Source organism: Pezoporus occidentalis, unplaced genomic scaffold (assembly GCF_034315485.1).
Source record: "Pezoporus occidentalis ecotype Australia unplaced genomic scaffold, CSIRO_AGI_Poc_V1 ctg10, whole genome shotgun sequence".
Lineage (NCBI taxonomy): Eukaryota > Metazoa > Chordata > Aves > Psittaciformes > Psittacidae > Pezoporus > Pezoporus occidentalis.
The window spans coordinates 4,258,300-4,274,153 of record NW_026912779.1 but is presented as its reverse complement, the minus strand read 5'-3'; the positions used below and the strand labels follow the sequence as shown (position 1 = coordinate 4,274,153).

The window sequence follows — 15,854 nt, the reverse complement described above, 5'->3', positions numbered from 1 at the left end:
CAGTTTTGATGGCATTTTCTTACCTCTTCCAATCTTGCTTCTAGTAGAGAGGATGGGAAAACTGGAGGGAAATCATTTTCATCGATAACTGTCACATTCACAGAAACTTCATTAAATATGCTAGCAGTAGATGAATCTGTTGCTTGCACATTGAAAACGGCTGGGAAGTCTTCCGCTTCCAAATTCTTCCTTGTTCTTACAATGCCAGTGGATGAATCGATAATGAAATAGCCTGTTTAAAAAACAAACACACAGAGAAATTGTTCTGTTTGTGATTTTAATAGTAAATCTGATTATATGAATCCTTCAATGGAAATGATACTTTATGTTACAGGATTGTTCAAAGAACAAAGCAAGATTTGTGAGAATGTCAGAGATATCCGGGTCTGTAATTAACAAAACCAAGTGATTTAAGAATAGAAACCAAAAGGGAGAAGTTCTCTCCACCACTCTATTCAGAAGGTCTCCACCTTCCTCTGAAGCAAAGATTATTTGTCCCTGTTTCAGTCAGAAACTGTTCTATTTCCTTTAAGTCCTGTTCTTACTGAATTCTGCAAATAACTTCAAGGAGACCACAACTTCATATAAAACACTTTACAAAAAAGAAATGCTAAGAGATGCTAAGCTTGGTGATACAATAAAATCAGCTCTATGTTTAGTAAAGAGAGGCCCACAACAAAGCACTGGTCTACTCCATCCCCTGTAAACTTATTCCACACATTCACATTCATTAAGAAGATGTTGCTGAGTTAGTTTTTCAGCCAGCAGCCTCTGTACTGAATTGGGTATTCTTTCTCCAGCCACTGCAATGTTATGCCTGGTGAGGCACCACCATCTTCCTGTAGCAGACACAAAAAAGCATACAGCTGGTGCAGCCAGCTCTGTATCATGTATCTGTATCAACCCTAATCTGACAGAAATTCAATCATGTGCCCACACCCGATCCATATCACGTGTACATCTGGATGATACACATCCAATATTAATGGCTGTGGAGCTGAGACAAGAGAGAGCAAAGAGAGAGAAGAAACAAGCCAAAAGCTAACGCCCTGCAGCACCAGTTGTTTAACACACCCTCCTTGTTACTTCACATGAAGAGCTTACCCTTTTCATCCCCAGACACAATACTGTATTTCACAGGGTCCTTATACAACACATCGATGTGTACGACAAATGTATCTGGCAGCGTCTTCTCACTCAGAGGGGCAGGCTGATAGACTTCTTCAGAGAACACCGGGAATGACACGTTGATGGGAGCTATGGTCACTGACACCTGCAGAGAAAAGCAGATGACCACAGGGGTTCTGTTTTCAGGTGTAGCAGGCTTGTCTACTGAGGTACGCAACAGCACAAGTCCAGAACTTTGTCAATAAGAAGCTGATGGTTGCTGTGTGCTGAGTTTGAGACATTAGTGCTTTGTAGGCAGTGAAGGTCAGTGAAAATGCCTCCTCAGTTTAGGTTCACCTGTATGCTTTCCTACATACAGAAAGGGATTCCAGTTTGGCACATACACCACATTTCAGATCACTTTTGCAAATGGCTCCTGGAGAGAGGTACTGACCTGTATTTGCAACAAGTCCTTCCACTGGAGAATGCATGACCAGAGCAGGAGCTTCTATGTGTTTTGAATTATAACAACTGACTTTATAGATGAATAAAGGTGACGGGCAGTACACAAATAATGCCTACTGCTTCACAAAAATAAAGGTAATTCATTTATAAATGGTGCCAGACAGCTGCTCCCCACAGCTCCGAAGAATGATGCCTCAGAAGTCTACATTTTAAGGTCCTATTGAATATCATTTTCTGTATGTCCTTAGCCATGTACTTTTCTAGTCCTGTTTTTCAGTTCTGCTAAGCTGTGATATTTAGTGGCAGAAGATCACCAACAAGTCACAAGGACTGTATTAAAGAGTATTTCTTTTATCATATTTACATTCCTCAGTCTTCAATTTAGATATTTTTTCCTTCTAATATAAGCAAATAAACAGGAACACCTTATTTGCTGTCTCCTGTTTATTCTCTCACATACTTCCCTTACATCCCCTGTGACTGTCCCACTCTTTGACCTTACACAGAAGTCTCCACTTCTCTCATCTTCTTCCCTCACAGGGTCTAGAACTCCTGACTTTCTTTTCTGAAACGGAATGGCCGTTATGTAGTGCCATAACTTTGTAATCATCCTGTATCCTGTTCCCAACACAGAAGTGGGACTCTGACATTCCGATTCCCATTTTGCATAGTTTTGCCTCACTAATACCCATTTCCTGGTGTAGTTACACTCAGTTTAGAGTAAAAGAACCTGGGGAATAAACTGCACAAGTAAACATTTCAGTACCTTTACAGAAGTTGAAAGAGGTGGCAGACCTGAATCTGTAGCAGTGACTATCAAGGAGTAATACACAGGAGCACTCAGTTTGGATAAGTCTCTTGTTAACCTGAGTTCTCCTGTGGTACTGGAAAGACTGAAGAGGCCTTCCGAGTTTCCACCTAAAAACAGAAAAACAAGTGTTGGAGATGTTAAACAGGGCCAGCAGAGACAAGAGACTGAATTATGCGTGCAGGACTTCAGAGACATGGGTTGAAATCATAATCTGTACGTGTGATTTGGAGCAAGATACGTGGCCTCTCTTTATTCTGTGTCTGCATCTCAGAATCACTTGGGCTCAAAAACCCTTGTGAGGCCTCTAGTCCAACCTCTTGCCACAAAGCAGAGTCATGAATGAATCCAGAATAGAAAGCTCAAGGCCTTGATCCATCAGGAGCTGAAAACCTCCAAGGACAGCCTCTCTGGGCTACCTGTCCCAGTACTTAGTTGTGCTCACAGGGGACTTGTTTTCCCCTTATTTTCAGTCAGAACCTGCCATTTCAATTTACTACCATTACTTCTCATTCTTGTGTCATGCAGCTCAGTTTAGCATCATGCAAGTACCCCACTAATAAACAGCCATAAGATTTTTTCTAACATACCTGAAATGCTGTAGAAAATGCCTTCGTCATAATCCTTGTTTTCATCTCTTGCATTGATATCTACTACCAGTGTGCCAGCTGTAGAATTGTCTAGAAGGATCTGGTGGTATGAGGGCCTGTCAAATACGGGTCCTTCTTCATTAACATCTTCCACAGTAACTAGTAAAAGAAGGTCCATGTCTGAGTGTAAACAGGAATTGCACCTGAACAGTTACAAGCTATTTCTTCAGCAAATATAAACCAGCACAGCTCCTCTGAGTTGGAGCTCTTCCAGTTTAAACCAGATGGAAATCTTGTTTTCTGTACTTCAAAACACTTGCCTTTGTGGATTAAACTATTACTGTTGAAGCAATAGTTTCCCTACAATAGGGAAACTTCTAGCTGGCATGTTGGTATTATTTATGGCAGATAGTAGTGACATCTTATTGTTGTCACTACTATCTGTCATAAATAATACCATCTTGTTGTTTTCACTGGGCTCCCTTCTGTGTCCATATTCATCTGGTATCTCTAGTCTTTGGCTCAGATTGCAAACCCTGTGAGACAGGATTGCTTAGTGTTATATTTGTACATGACCTGGCACAGTAAGGGTCCACAATTAGTGAAGCAGCTGTACAGTAACATAAAAAAACATAAAAAAACAAAACACAGCACAGGAGGTAATAGATAAGTCAATACTTCCAGTCATACTGATCAAAAGTAGGGCTGGCCAAAAACTAGGATATCAACTTCAAAAGATATGGATGGATGGATGGATGGATGGATGGATGGATGGATGGATGGATGGATGGATGGACGGACAGACAGATACATAGATAGATAGGCAGGTAGATAGGTAGATAGGCAGGTAGGTAGGCAGGCAGATAGGTAGGTAGGTAGATGGGTAGGTAGGTAGGTAGATAGGTAGGTAGGTAGGTAGATAGATAGATAGATTGATTTAAGGAAAAAACACCAATAATCAAGTACTGTTATTTTAACCACTAAAAATCATGGTCAACATTTTTTAGCAGGCTTTCTGTAAACAAGCAGAAAAGACTGAATTATGGTTTTGGAAACCTTTTCAATCAAGATGTCAATAGGTACTGCAAAAATGCCATAGAAAACGTGAATACACTGAAGAAAGTAATGTCCGTTTGTCAAAAATGAAGGTTTTTCACACAAGCCAGACATTCTCTAAGGAAAACTTCATCTGGCTGCAGTGAAAAGGTCACATCATCATTTCTGATGATTTACTTGAGCAGACTGTGTTACTGTTGAAGGCTATCCTTATGCCTCATTACACATGGTGAAATATTCCCGTGAGGGAAACATAAGGTAAATCTTATATGGTAAACTGGGGCTACCTGTAATGTTTACTGTGTCCTGGAGGCTGGGCTCTCCAGGATTGAAAGCTCTCAGAAGAAATGCATACTCGGAGTGACTTTCATAGTCCAGCGGTTGAAGAGTTGTAATGTTTCCAGAAAGTTCTCCAACAAGAAATGAAGAAGTCTCTCCAATTATAACATAATGAATAATGGCATTGTGCCCTATATCTGCATCTGTGGCTGCTGCACTCAGAATCTGAATGAGAAAAACAACAACAAAACAAACACCAAAGCCATCAGGTTCAGAGGAGAGCAAAGAAGCGGAAAGACACACACAAAACTGGTATTTAACTATATAGAGTTTACTGATGGTATTACTCATATGGCCATTAATTGTATTGCTAGAATACTGACACATCATATAGCAGAGCAGGTAACAGATGTTACAGATTCCTAGGTGGTACTTCTTGATTGCTGTAAATCACTAGTTCACATCTGCAAGATGGATATGGAGCCACAAATGGGAGAAGAGAAGGAAGAACACGGGGGATGCTGGATACATGCACAACACCTACAGCGTCTTTAAAACACATTGCCCTGAAAAGCTAGATCCATGCAGCGTGGCATCACTGCTGGGGACAGGAGGGAAAGGGTGCTTTAGGAAAAGTCAGTAAGATAGGCACTCAGCTGTCATATAAATTGAATATGCTCTGTGATTTTACAGGCTCCACAAAGTAAAAGAAATATGTTCACCATTGGATTACTGCCACTTCCAAGTGTACATATAGACAACAACCACAGAACAGCCTGCTTATTCTTCAGTACCACATACCACATGTGGAGGCTCGTTCTCTTTCACAGTCACAGAGTACGACCTCTGAGGGAACACCGGTGCGTTGTCATTCTCATCTTCCACGGTGATGCTTAGAACTAAGCTTGCAGATTGGGGCGGTTTGCCAGAATCGGTGGCCTGTGTAGAAACAATTTGTCATTAAATGCAGCACTACATTGATAAAAAACCCTATTTTACCAGTTCAGTTTTGGGCCAAAAAAAGTGAAGCTTTGTCTCAGAAGACTTTCTGCTGGACCAGTTGTCACCCTATGACATTGCTCTAGCTCCAGGTGAAGTGTTGCATATCCTCCTGTGGCTGCTATCCTCACCATATCACATGCTCTGCCTCATTTAGTGAGCAACTAATCAAAGCACAAGCCTGGATCCGGATCAGGTGTGTCGTGTGATTAGATGTAGCACTAATCAACATGAAACTATAGCAAACAGGCACATATTTGTGATGGGGCATTGAAAAGAATAAGAAAACCCCTTACATTCTGAGGGTTTAAAGTGTCTACAAAGCAAGCTGTGAAGAGTAGATGGCAGATTCACGGTCAGTTTTACATGGCATGAACATCTACCATAGGAAAGGTCTGATCTATAGATACACATACACTATTTTCAATTAGTCTTAAAAAGTGTCCACTTTATTAATTCTGAAACTTTCAGAAGACACTGTTTGATTTTTAGTATGATTCCTCTGCTGTCCTGATCACATTCCACAAGTTCCTTGACCTGTTAAATTGTTTGTTAGCAGTAAAAAGCTCCTTCAAATACATTTGTACATGATGGCCGGTGCTGGAACACTTCTTTGCATGCCCAGTAATTTATCTGAGTAATAGTAGTAAGAATCAAGTAAATCAGAATAAATAGACGCCTACATGAATATTGGATGAAACTTTATGCTTCTACTTTTTAATTTGGAAATCTGTATTCCAAGTGTTTTCAAAATATCAAAGTCTATATAACTTGAAAAATGACAAAAAATAAGGGAAAGGGACAAACTATATGGCATGGCAAAGCAGGAAAAGCAATACAGCAGTATGGCAACTGCATCGTCTAAAATGGACTGAGGAACACTTTGCAGATTTCACAGTAAGCTATTATGTGACTGTGACCTTTAAGATCTGATGTTCAAAGGTCATTTTTTGACTAATAGCAATTTACACAGCAGAAAACAAAGCTCTGGGCGCAAAACATAATAAACAGTCGAAATTCACTAATGGATTCTAATGGAATTCACTGAGATTAAGTGGTTTTCTTGTGATGACTGAGTATTTTCTCCTTTTTATGTTAAGAAAGCATCAAATTTGTCTACTTACTGTTATTTTCAGCTCATAGCTGTCCACCATCTCTCTGTCTAAGGAGTTTTTTGTTGTCAGCTTGCCAGTAGAGCTGTCAATATGGAACGTCCCAGCAAAATCATCTTGCAGAGAGTAGCTTATAAGTGCATTAACTCCTATATCCAGATCAGTAGCAGAAAATACACCCAAGTCTAGACTAGGTGCGTTCTCAGGAACTGATAGTTTAGTTTGAATCAGTGTTGAGAAAACTGGAGGGTTGTCATTGACATCATTAACTCTCACAGTCACCTGTGTGTTTTATAAAAAAGAAAGAAGAGAAAGAAAAAGAGACACATTTGAAATGTAGAAACAGCACTGAAAGGGGAATTTTGGTTAATTTTACCCTATAGGAGTGTATAGGGGGAAAACAAACCAACCAACCAAACTCACACACCCAGAAAACCAAAGGGAGACATAAAAACGGCAGCATCTTTAAACATTTTCACAACTTCATCATCTTAGCTTATTCTTAACTGCTATAAGTGAGATAACATGCACTCTAACACATTATTTCACATGTTGTCTCTATGTTAGATGAAATATCTTTCTCATGCCATTAATTTTGCTCAGAGAGATGGTAGATGCCTCAGTCCCTGGAGACATTCAGGGCCAGCCTGGACGTGGCTCTTGGCAACCTGATCCAGTTGAAGATGTCCCTGCTCATTGCAGGGGGGTTGGACCAGATGAGCTTTGAAGGTCCCTTCCAATCCAAACCATTCTATGACTCTATGACTCTACCAGCAGGATTAAAAACCTGGTGGTTTTGAGCTCATCTACCTCATGTGTTTGACAGAACTATTCACAGAATCAGTTTTAGTGTTGATCAGTTTCTCTGGTTATGGGTTATTCACAGAGGCACTTTCAGGAAATGATGCCATTTTTGCAGTTTAAAGTATTGCAAGATGGTAGCATCTCCTTGGAGAAAAAAGGGAAATGGAATAAAAGGCTCTCAAACTCATCATGCTTGAATGACAGATGATGCTTGTCTGGGTATTGCTTGATTTTAAATATATATATACTTAGTATTTTATATTCCTTTTTAAAATGCAATATACTGTACCAAAGCAACAGCTGTATTGGGTGGCACCACAGAATCAACAGCTTCTACAATGATGCTGTATAGGTCCCTTTCTTCTCGATCTAACATGGCCAGAGCCACAATGTCTCCTTGGCCACTAACAGAGAACTTGTCGCTGTGAGATTTCAGGGAGTACACCACTTGGACAGCGATGCTGCCAGTCAGAGCCTTCACTGAGCCAACAGCAGTCCCTGCAGGTTCATTCTCTTGAATGCTGAACTCATAGCTGGAGCTTTCAAAGGTCAGTCCGAAGCTGGTGTCATTGACCAGCAAGTAGACAGTGACAGAGGCTAATGAGAGAAAACAAGTTAAAATGGTGAAGTCGCTGCTGAAATCATCATGAGCTGTGCTCTGTTTCCCTAAATGTTGAGGAACTGAGAAACTGACAGAAAGAGGAATGAAAAGAAAAATAAATCAACAGCAATAAGGATTGATATGTAATATATGATGTTGTGTATGTACGTGTTGATATGTAATACATGATGTCTTTTGTACCTAATGTTTCAGAATAACCCCACTTCTCTGATCTCAGCAGTGTTGCTTCAATGTGATAGGAGAGCAACGATCACAAATTGGAAGTCAATGGGATAAAGCAGGTGTTTGCTACTCGTTATGTTATTATGTTAATAATCTCATGCTAAACTCCTTTGTAACAACAGAGAAGGGATAGATGTCAAACCATCCGAGTGCAAATTCTGTCGTGGCCACTCTCCCTATGTTAAGAAAATCAGTTGTTTCTCCTGCTCATGATAACAAAGCTAATCCCTAAAAAAAATAGATGAAGTTACCAAAAATTCCACAGGACTGAATATTTTTTTGCAAGAGCAGGGTTATTTGCGAGTTTCTAATTTGTTTAAATGTTTCTAATTCTAAGAAAATGAAGGAAAACTGAAAGTGAAACACACATTATTTATGTTATTTTAATACATCTTTTTAGAGTGGCTGCTACTATGAAGTCCTGGGCTCTGTACCATGAGCATCATGGCAAGAAATACAGAAAATTTATTTCTAACCAGGATTATTAAACCAAACTTCCTGTTAGTGTGATCAGCCAGGAAGGGAATCAAAGGGTAAAAAGCAAATATTCCTCATTGCTGAGATGTAACATGGATTCCAGCCCTAATTCACTTTGACTTGGCATGATGGGATTCATTTAACATTTCAGTGTTTGCAAAGGTTATGTTTATGTAGGGAAAATAAGAAAAGAAGGTGAAAAGACATCATTTACCATTTGATGTAAGCTGAGGAACTCCATGGTCAGTAGCAATAACTGTCAGTGTCACAACCCTGTCAGCTGTGATATGGTCCAAGTTACGGCTGACGGTGATTTCTCCAGTGTGGTTATTTATATGGAAATCATCAGAATGGTTCAGGAGGCTGAATAAAGAGAAATCAATATACCAATTGTATTAATGACCTTGGAAGTGCCATCCACTTACTGTTACTTCTGTAACAATCACTCAACAGATGCTATTTGCCTACTTACAAAGAATGGCTAAGCAACAGATTTTAATTGCTGTGTCATTAGCCTAAATATATTGGCCTTTTGATTTCCAAGTAAGTCTTCCATCATCAAAACCAGCAGCATTCCTGCCTTCAGTTCCCATTACATCCCAAGCCTTTTATCTTCCCATGAAAAGAAGGCAGATACTGAACTCAGATTCATCTCCTTCCAACTCAGAAGGAAGATAATTGCAGGTGAAGCTCCACTATATGATTCAATATCACAGAAATTCAAACAAATCTTGGCTTTCAGTCTTGTTGCTAAGTTTATCATTTGATTGCATTCTCCTCCTTATGGCATACCCATGATTTGATCATCTCTAAACCATGCAGTAATGACTGTCCTTTGTCCCAGGTTTAAAAATAATTGCCAATTATAGCCCTTGGAAAGCATCTGTGAGCAGGTCTTATCTTCTTAATGACAGTAAAAAGAGTTGGTGAGAAATAAAACCACCCTTCTGCTTCTTTAACAGAAGATACTTATTAACTTCACAGAAATTTACCTGTATGAAATAAGGGAATTATTCCCAATGTCAGGGTCAGTAGCAGACACGAAGAGTACAGACACTCCTTCTTTTGCTGTTGCTACACGTACACTGGCTGAGTATTGAGCTCTGGTAAACTGAGGAGGGTTATCATTCACATCTAATACTTGAATGCTGACGTAGGTGAAATTCTGGCATGCAAGAGGAGGAAACCATGGCTCAGAAAATGCACAGACAATTCAATTTATGAATCAAAGGACATGAAAAAAAAAGAATAATGTGTTCTCCTCTCTTACCTGCCTTTGAGGTACTCCATTATCAGATGCCACCAACAGCAGCTCATACTTGTCTTTAGTTTCTCGATCTACATAGCCGGTGACTAAAATGGTTCCATCCTAGAGAAGACAATAATGTTCAATGCACAGATCATTTTGATAATCCTTGTACACCCAGTTCTCAAAAAAGATGGGGGATTGAAATCATCTCCTTTGGACAAATATAATACAGATTTCAAGCAAAATCTGACCTGTATACCTTAGTTTTTAAACATCAGCTTACACTACCAAACTAGAGAGCACATGCTGGCTTTAATGCATACTAGAATGGTTACTGTCTGCTCCTTTTACCTGATGTATCTTCTTACTGTGTCAAGCAACTTCACGGAATGGTTTAGGTTGGAAGGGACCTTAAAACTCATCCAGTTCCAACCCCCTGCGACGGACAGGGACCCCTTCCACTAGAGCAGCTTGCTCCAAGCCCCTGTGTCCAACCTGGCCTTGAACACTGCCAGGGATGGGGCAGCCACAGCTTCTCTGGGCACCCTGTGCCAGTGCCTCAGCACCCTCACAGGGAAGAGCGTCTTCCTAATGGATAATCTCAGTCTCCCCTCTGTCAGTCTAAAGCCATTCCCCCTTGTTCTGTCACTACATGTCCTTGTAAAAAGTCCCTCTCCAGATTCCTTGCAGGCCCTTTTAGGTACTGAAAGGCCACAATAAGGTCTCCAAAAAGTCTTCTCTTCCCCAGGCTCAACAAGCCCAGCTCCTGAAAAGCAGTATCTAAATACTGTTTTCGGCATATCCAAACCCCTACCTGTTGGATGCTATATGGATTGTCCCCATCCTCAGCTGACAAGTGATAAGTAATTCGTGCATTCTCTCCCTCATCCAGATCAGTAGCAGTCACTTGTCCAGTGGGAGTACCCAACATGTAATCTCCTTCCAGGATCTCAAAACTGTATGGCTGCATCTGAAACTCTGGGTTATTATCATTCACATCCAGAACAGTGATGTGGAACAAGGCGCTTGAACTAAGCCCATTCGTTGCAGCATCAACTGCCCATACCTGCCAAAGCAAGAAACAGCAATGGAATTTTAGTTGACTGTATTGGCATTTTAACCACCTCATGAAGATACAACAAAGGGTTCAAGGGAATGAAGCCAAAGCTGCAGTGCTTGTCCCCAGATTTACTTGTAAAGTGAAGCCAGGTGTAGTCTCCCTGTCCAGTTCTGTGTCAACCAGTGAAAGGATCCCAGGGATATCCACAGTAAACAAAGTACTGTTATGAACAAAGTGTCCCTGGGAAAAGCCAGCCTAAAAAAGAAAACACAGTTCAGTTAAGATTAAAATGATTAATATTTAAGTTAAAAATTATTAAGATTTGATATTTTATTTGACTTCTCATTACAGAAGTACGAGTGCTGTGCAAGGCTTGATACAGAAATCTTTCACCCTGAGTTATGGGCTTCTTTGGCAAACAGAAATTGGGATGGGTGGAAGCCCCTGTGGGCTTCCCTATTTGAGTCCTACACATTCCATCTCTAAACCTTGCTAAGCCCTATCTCCATGATGCAAGGAGCAATTACACGTAGTTCGGTGGAGTCTGAACTGGGAGAAGCATTTATGCTTTGTTGAAACTGACATAAGCAAGAATATTAAAGCAAATCAGAAAACTTTTCCTCCAAACCAGTTCCTCAGTGCCATGGCTAAATATGAAATCCATTTATAAAACAAGGGGAGAAAGAAACAAGTTTTTTATAAAGCAGAAAGAAATTGTGCAATTTCCTATTAAAGAAGAAGAAACCATCAGCTTTACAAACCACCTTGCTCCCTGACTAAACTGATACTAAGGGCAGGTTGACTGCATTACAGAAGTGAGCTGACAAATACTCTCTGATAAAAGCAAGCAACATTAAACCAGAACTGATTATTTTGACATAATAGGCAATAACACATAATAGGCAATTCCACTTTCTATCTGGTGTAACGTATGTGCATTCATCTCATATACATGTATACAGAGCCTAACAACTGTTTCTGTCCTGGATTACACATGTATAGGGAGAGAAGCCCTCCCTAGGTTTTCTGATACAGCCAGTAAACTGTTTTGTACAAGGTTTTAGCTTCATTGGTTGAGGAAGTTTTATTCCTGGCTCCATAGAGAGCAAGATGAAGTTTTTGTGACCCCAAACCTATTTATTGCCAACCACTTAAGAAATCTCCCTCTGCCCATCTACATCTTTGCAGATTAGTAGAGAAAACCACGTCAGTTTGATTTATCAGGATGAGATTAATTTGGTACCTACCTCGTCCTTGTCAGTTACACTGAATGTGTAGATAGGACTACCCCTTTGCAGGTTTTCTAACACAAATACATCATAAGCTGCCTGATCAAACTCTGGTGGGTTATCATTGACATCTAGTACGTGCACAACAACAAGTGTGGTAGCGCTGAGACTCAGCTGCCCTGCATCTGATGCCTCCACTTCCACTTCAAATTGCTTTATGGTTTCATAGTCCAGCTGCTGGCTCAGGGTGAGCTGGCCTGTGCTTGAGTTGACAACAAACATTGGTGACGAGGTTGGAGGTTGCTGGCTAATGATGCTGTACTTTACAAGAGCATTGGCCCCAGCATCCAAGTCAGTAGCAGATACTGTTAGCAATGCCTTTCCAAGCACTTCATCTTCAGGGACACTCATTTCATATCTACTTGATGAGAAGACTGGAGGGTTGTCATTCACATCATCAACGACGACTGTCAAATTGAGAGCTGTAGAGAGCGGGGGTTGGCCTTGGTCACTGGCAATCACTGTTAAGTTATAGAAGCCTTGTTTTTCTCTGTCCAGTTCCTTTTCCAGCACAATTAATCCTGAAGTATCAATATCCATTTTTCCTTCTCCACCTTTCAGGGCATAAATCACTAATCCATTAAAGCCCTCATCCACATCCGTAGCTGACACACTGGTAATATTGGTTCCAGGTGGAGTGTTCTCCGGAATGGAAATGGTAGTGCTCTTTATACCAAACACAGGACTGTTATCATTGACATCTGTGACTCTGACAAACACTGTAGCATAGTCAACAGTGTTTCCATCTGACAGGGAAATATTTAGTATGTAATTATTCTGGGATTCATAGTCCAGCTTGGTTTTTGTCCAAATGATTCCACTGGCATTGATGTCAAACGTAGCAGATTCCGTTAGTACTTGAAAGCTAACTGGTATATGGGGATTTACAGACTCATACTCCACCTGTGTAAGATAAAGAATATTATCCATAAATTAATTAAACACAATAAGCCACTGTCTAAAAGAGAATAATGATTTGAATTATGTTCATACTAATTTTACTGATTTTATTCATTAAAAGAAATAAAAATCAAACCACAATACACATAAAAATAGAGCGCTTTACATCATCACTGGAACATCACTAAGAAGGAAATGTGAATACACATAATATGTTGCAAAAAAATAGATTGTAGTTTAGCCTTTGGTTCTGCCTTTATATGAAAAAAGTGAAAAAATGATTAACACAGGAAGTCAATAAATCAAAACACTAAAACACATGAAATTCTCACTGCTTTGGTATCAGACCTCCCATCTGCCTTCAGAACTGCGTCTAAGAAGGAGCTATCCCAGTGCATTCTGGTGGCCTGCTTGTCTGAGCATTTTTTGGTCAAAATGAGGAGCAAGGTCTAGAGCCATCTTTGAAAATACCCTTTTGACAGTTCTCTGATGGGAAGTCTCCATTTCTTAGCTCTATCGTGTCATGTGTTAGAGTTATTATCAAGAGATGAGTGAATATTGCCTATTCTAGCCTTTGGCTACAGGCTTTGGAGTACATCCAAAGTCAACAAGAACTAAGCTCGGAAGTTTACTTTCTAAGGGAGTCATGGGGTTTATTTGGTTTGTGGAGAAGAGAAGGGGAGGTCATATTGGGGTTTTCTTTGTTGTTTTTCATTTGGTTTTAGCTTTGGGTTTTTGTTTGTTTGGTTGGGGTTTATGTTAAATGGTAGCCCGTGCTGTTTAAAGGTTTGCAATGGAAAGAACAGGCTTTGTTATTAAAGAGCCTTTGTGAGCGACACGCTTCATCAGAGGGGTGTACACAGTATGTAATGTATATGGAGATTGATACACAATGCAGGAAAGAAAACACAACATCTAATTATCCATGACCCAGAAGGATATAGACATTTAGAGCACATATACAACAGGATTTTCTTATTGCTGTCATGTCCTGTGCAAGTGATAGAATGAAGTTGTTCTTACTCTTGCTACTTCGACAGGACTGGCTAGCTCTTCTTCCACAGACACGTTGTAAGCCTTCTGAACAAACTGTGGTCTGGAATCTCCAACTGCAAAGATTTGTACTGGCACTGATGAACTTCTTGGAATCATCCCACCTGCAAGCAAAAGAAAATCTCCCAGCAGATGCACAAATACCTTCTGCCTTAAAAGAAACACTGCCACTGGTACTGATTTTGGTGGGGGGGGGTTAATCCTTACTGCTGCTCTTATGGTAACACTGAGAGATCCCAGCCAAGATCAGTTTTGTCTACTGAGGGTTACAATATAAGAACCTGAATACACACAACATTAGCGTAGAATTGTCCCTGGCAGTGTTCAAGGTCAGCTTGGACAGACCCTTGGGTGAGATGGTTTAGTGTGAGGTGTCCCTGCCCATGGCAGGGGGATTGGAACTGGATGATCTTAAGGTCCTTTCCAACCCTAACTATTCCATGATTCTATGATTATACATATGATTTTTATATATATATTATTCTGTTATTTATTTATTATCTTCAACAAAAGCAGATAAAAATGCATGGTATTTTTAAACTTAAGTCTGGGAACCTCTTTTGACAGCATCCCTTCAGTAAAAAGCCAATCCAAACCAAAACCAAACCCCATCAAAAAACCAAAACAAAACACCAGGAATAGCTGTGTTGACCTGTACTAAACTCCTGTCTTACCATCAATAGCTGTTATCCACAAGACAAAGTTCTTAAGCTGGTTGACTCCTAATGGGATTACTGTTTTTAAACTGATTTGTCCTGTGGATGTATCCAATTCAAAGTATCCATCTTCATTGCCACCAGCTAAGATAAAGCTTATCTCTCCATTTATACCCTCATCCGGATCATCAGCAGCAACCTGGTGGAAAAAATAGTTTTGCTTTAGTGTAGAGGTTACATCAGGAGCCATTAAATCAGTAGATCTGCATCAGTAGGCATGAGTTTTGACAGCGACTCCCTATATATCTCACTTCCAGAAGAGATTTTTATCTTGGTTTCCTGTTTCATTTGGTTAACTGGTTGATTTACTATCATGCCATGTATATCATATCTAAAAGTATCCACAACACTTCAGCTTTCAGCAGCCTTTCAAAAGTTTTCACAATTATTTCAATTTCTGGACATTAACAACATTCAGTTTTCATTAAACACTCTACAATAAGAAGAATCTTATGTTCTGTCTTCTGTTTGTAGAATTCAGGATGGTGCATAGTACCTAAGATCAAGAATAAAATCCTTTATCATTTGTTCCAGACCTGGGGTATGATTAGAGCATCCAGGACACTGTGATTATGGAATATTTACAGGTATAAGCTTTTAAATGCAAGGTGGATCATTTCTGAACTCTGAGGAGTTAGTTCAGAAAAGATTCTCTCATTCAATAGGGCCAATACACAAGTTTAGGCAAGGATTCATGCACACATTCAACCCATAAAGATGACACCTTCACTTAACACTTCTAGTACCTGAAGAATGGACATTCCTGCAGTCATGTTGTTGAAAATATCTTGTTTATATGGTGTGCCACTAAAGGTTGGGCTGTTGTCATTTTCATCTAGCAACAGGATGTTGATTGCAGAGTGCCCCTCACCATAAGGTGACAAATGATCTCGAGCGGTGACCTTTAAAAATGATGTAGTAAAATCATTGCTTTGTTCCAATGCCTGCTCTGTAAGTAGTAAGAAGGATGAACAACATTTGGAAGCTGGGTAAACTGTATCACTAGTGGTAATTCCCTCCAAACAGCCCCAGTGTGAAAGTCTGGA

General features: G+C 40.0%; 1 protein-coding gene across 1 annotated transcript in view; it reads right to left on the bottom strand.

Annotated features, from left to right (window-relative positions):
* LOC134160194 (protocadherin Fat 4-like) overlaps positions 1-15,854 on the bottom strand; it is a 30,766-nt gene that overhangs the window by 13,855 nt on the left and 1,057 nt on the right. The window contains exons 3-19 of the mRNA XM_062611971.1: positions 15,555-15,710; positions 14,767-14,947; positions 14,063-14,196; positions 12,098-13,042; positions 10,983-11,105; positions 10,605-10,856; positions 9,812-9,910; positions 9,534-9,706; positions 8,756-8,904; positions 7,510-7,817; positions 6,429-6,698; positions 5,107-5,244; positions 4,314-4,530; positions 2,971-3,129; positions 2,339-2,490; positions 1,105-1,273; positions 24-232 (exon numbers count right to left, since the gene is read on the bottom strand). Coding sequence (XP_062467955.1) covers positions 24-232; positions 1,105-1,273; positions 2,339-2,490; positions 2,971-3,129; positions 4,314-4,530; positions 5,107-5,244; positions 6,429-6,698; positions 7,510-7,817; positions 8,756-8,904; positions 9,534-9,706; positions 9,812-9,910; positions 10,605-10,856; positions 10,983-11,105; positions 12,098-13,042; positions 14,063-14,196; positions 14,767-14,947; positions 15,555-15,710 — 3,834 coding nt within the window. The remainder of the gene's footprint in view (positions 1-23; positions 233-1,104; positions 1,274-2,338; positions 2,491-2,970; positions 3,130-4,313; positions 4,531-5,106; positions 5,245-6,428; positions 6,699-7,509; positions 7,818-8,755; positions 8,905-9,533; positions 9,707-9,811; positions 9,911-10,604; positions 10,857-10,982; positions 11,106-12,097; positions 13,043-14,062; positions 14,197-14,766; positions 14,948-15,554; positions 15,711-15,854) is intronic.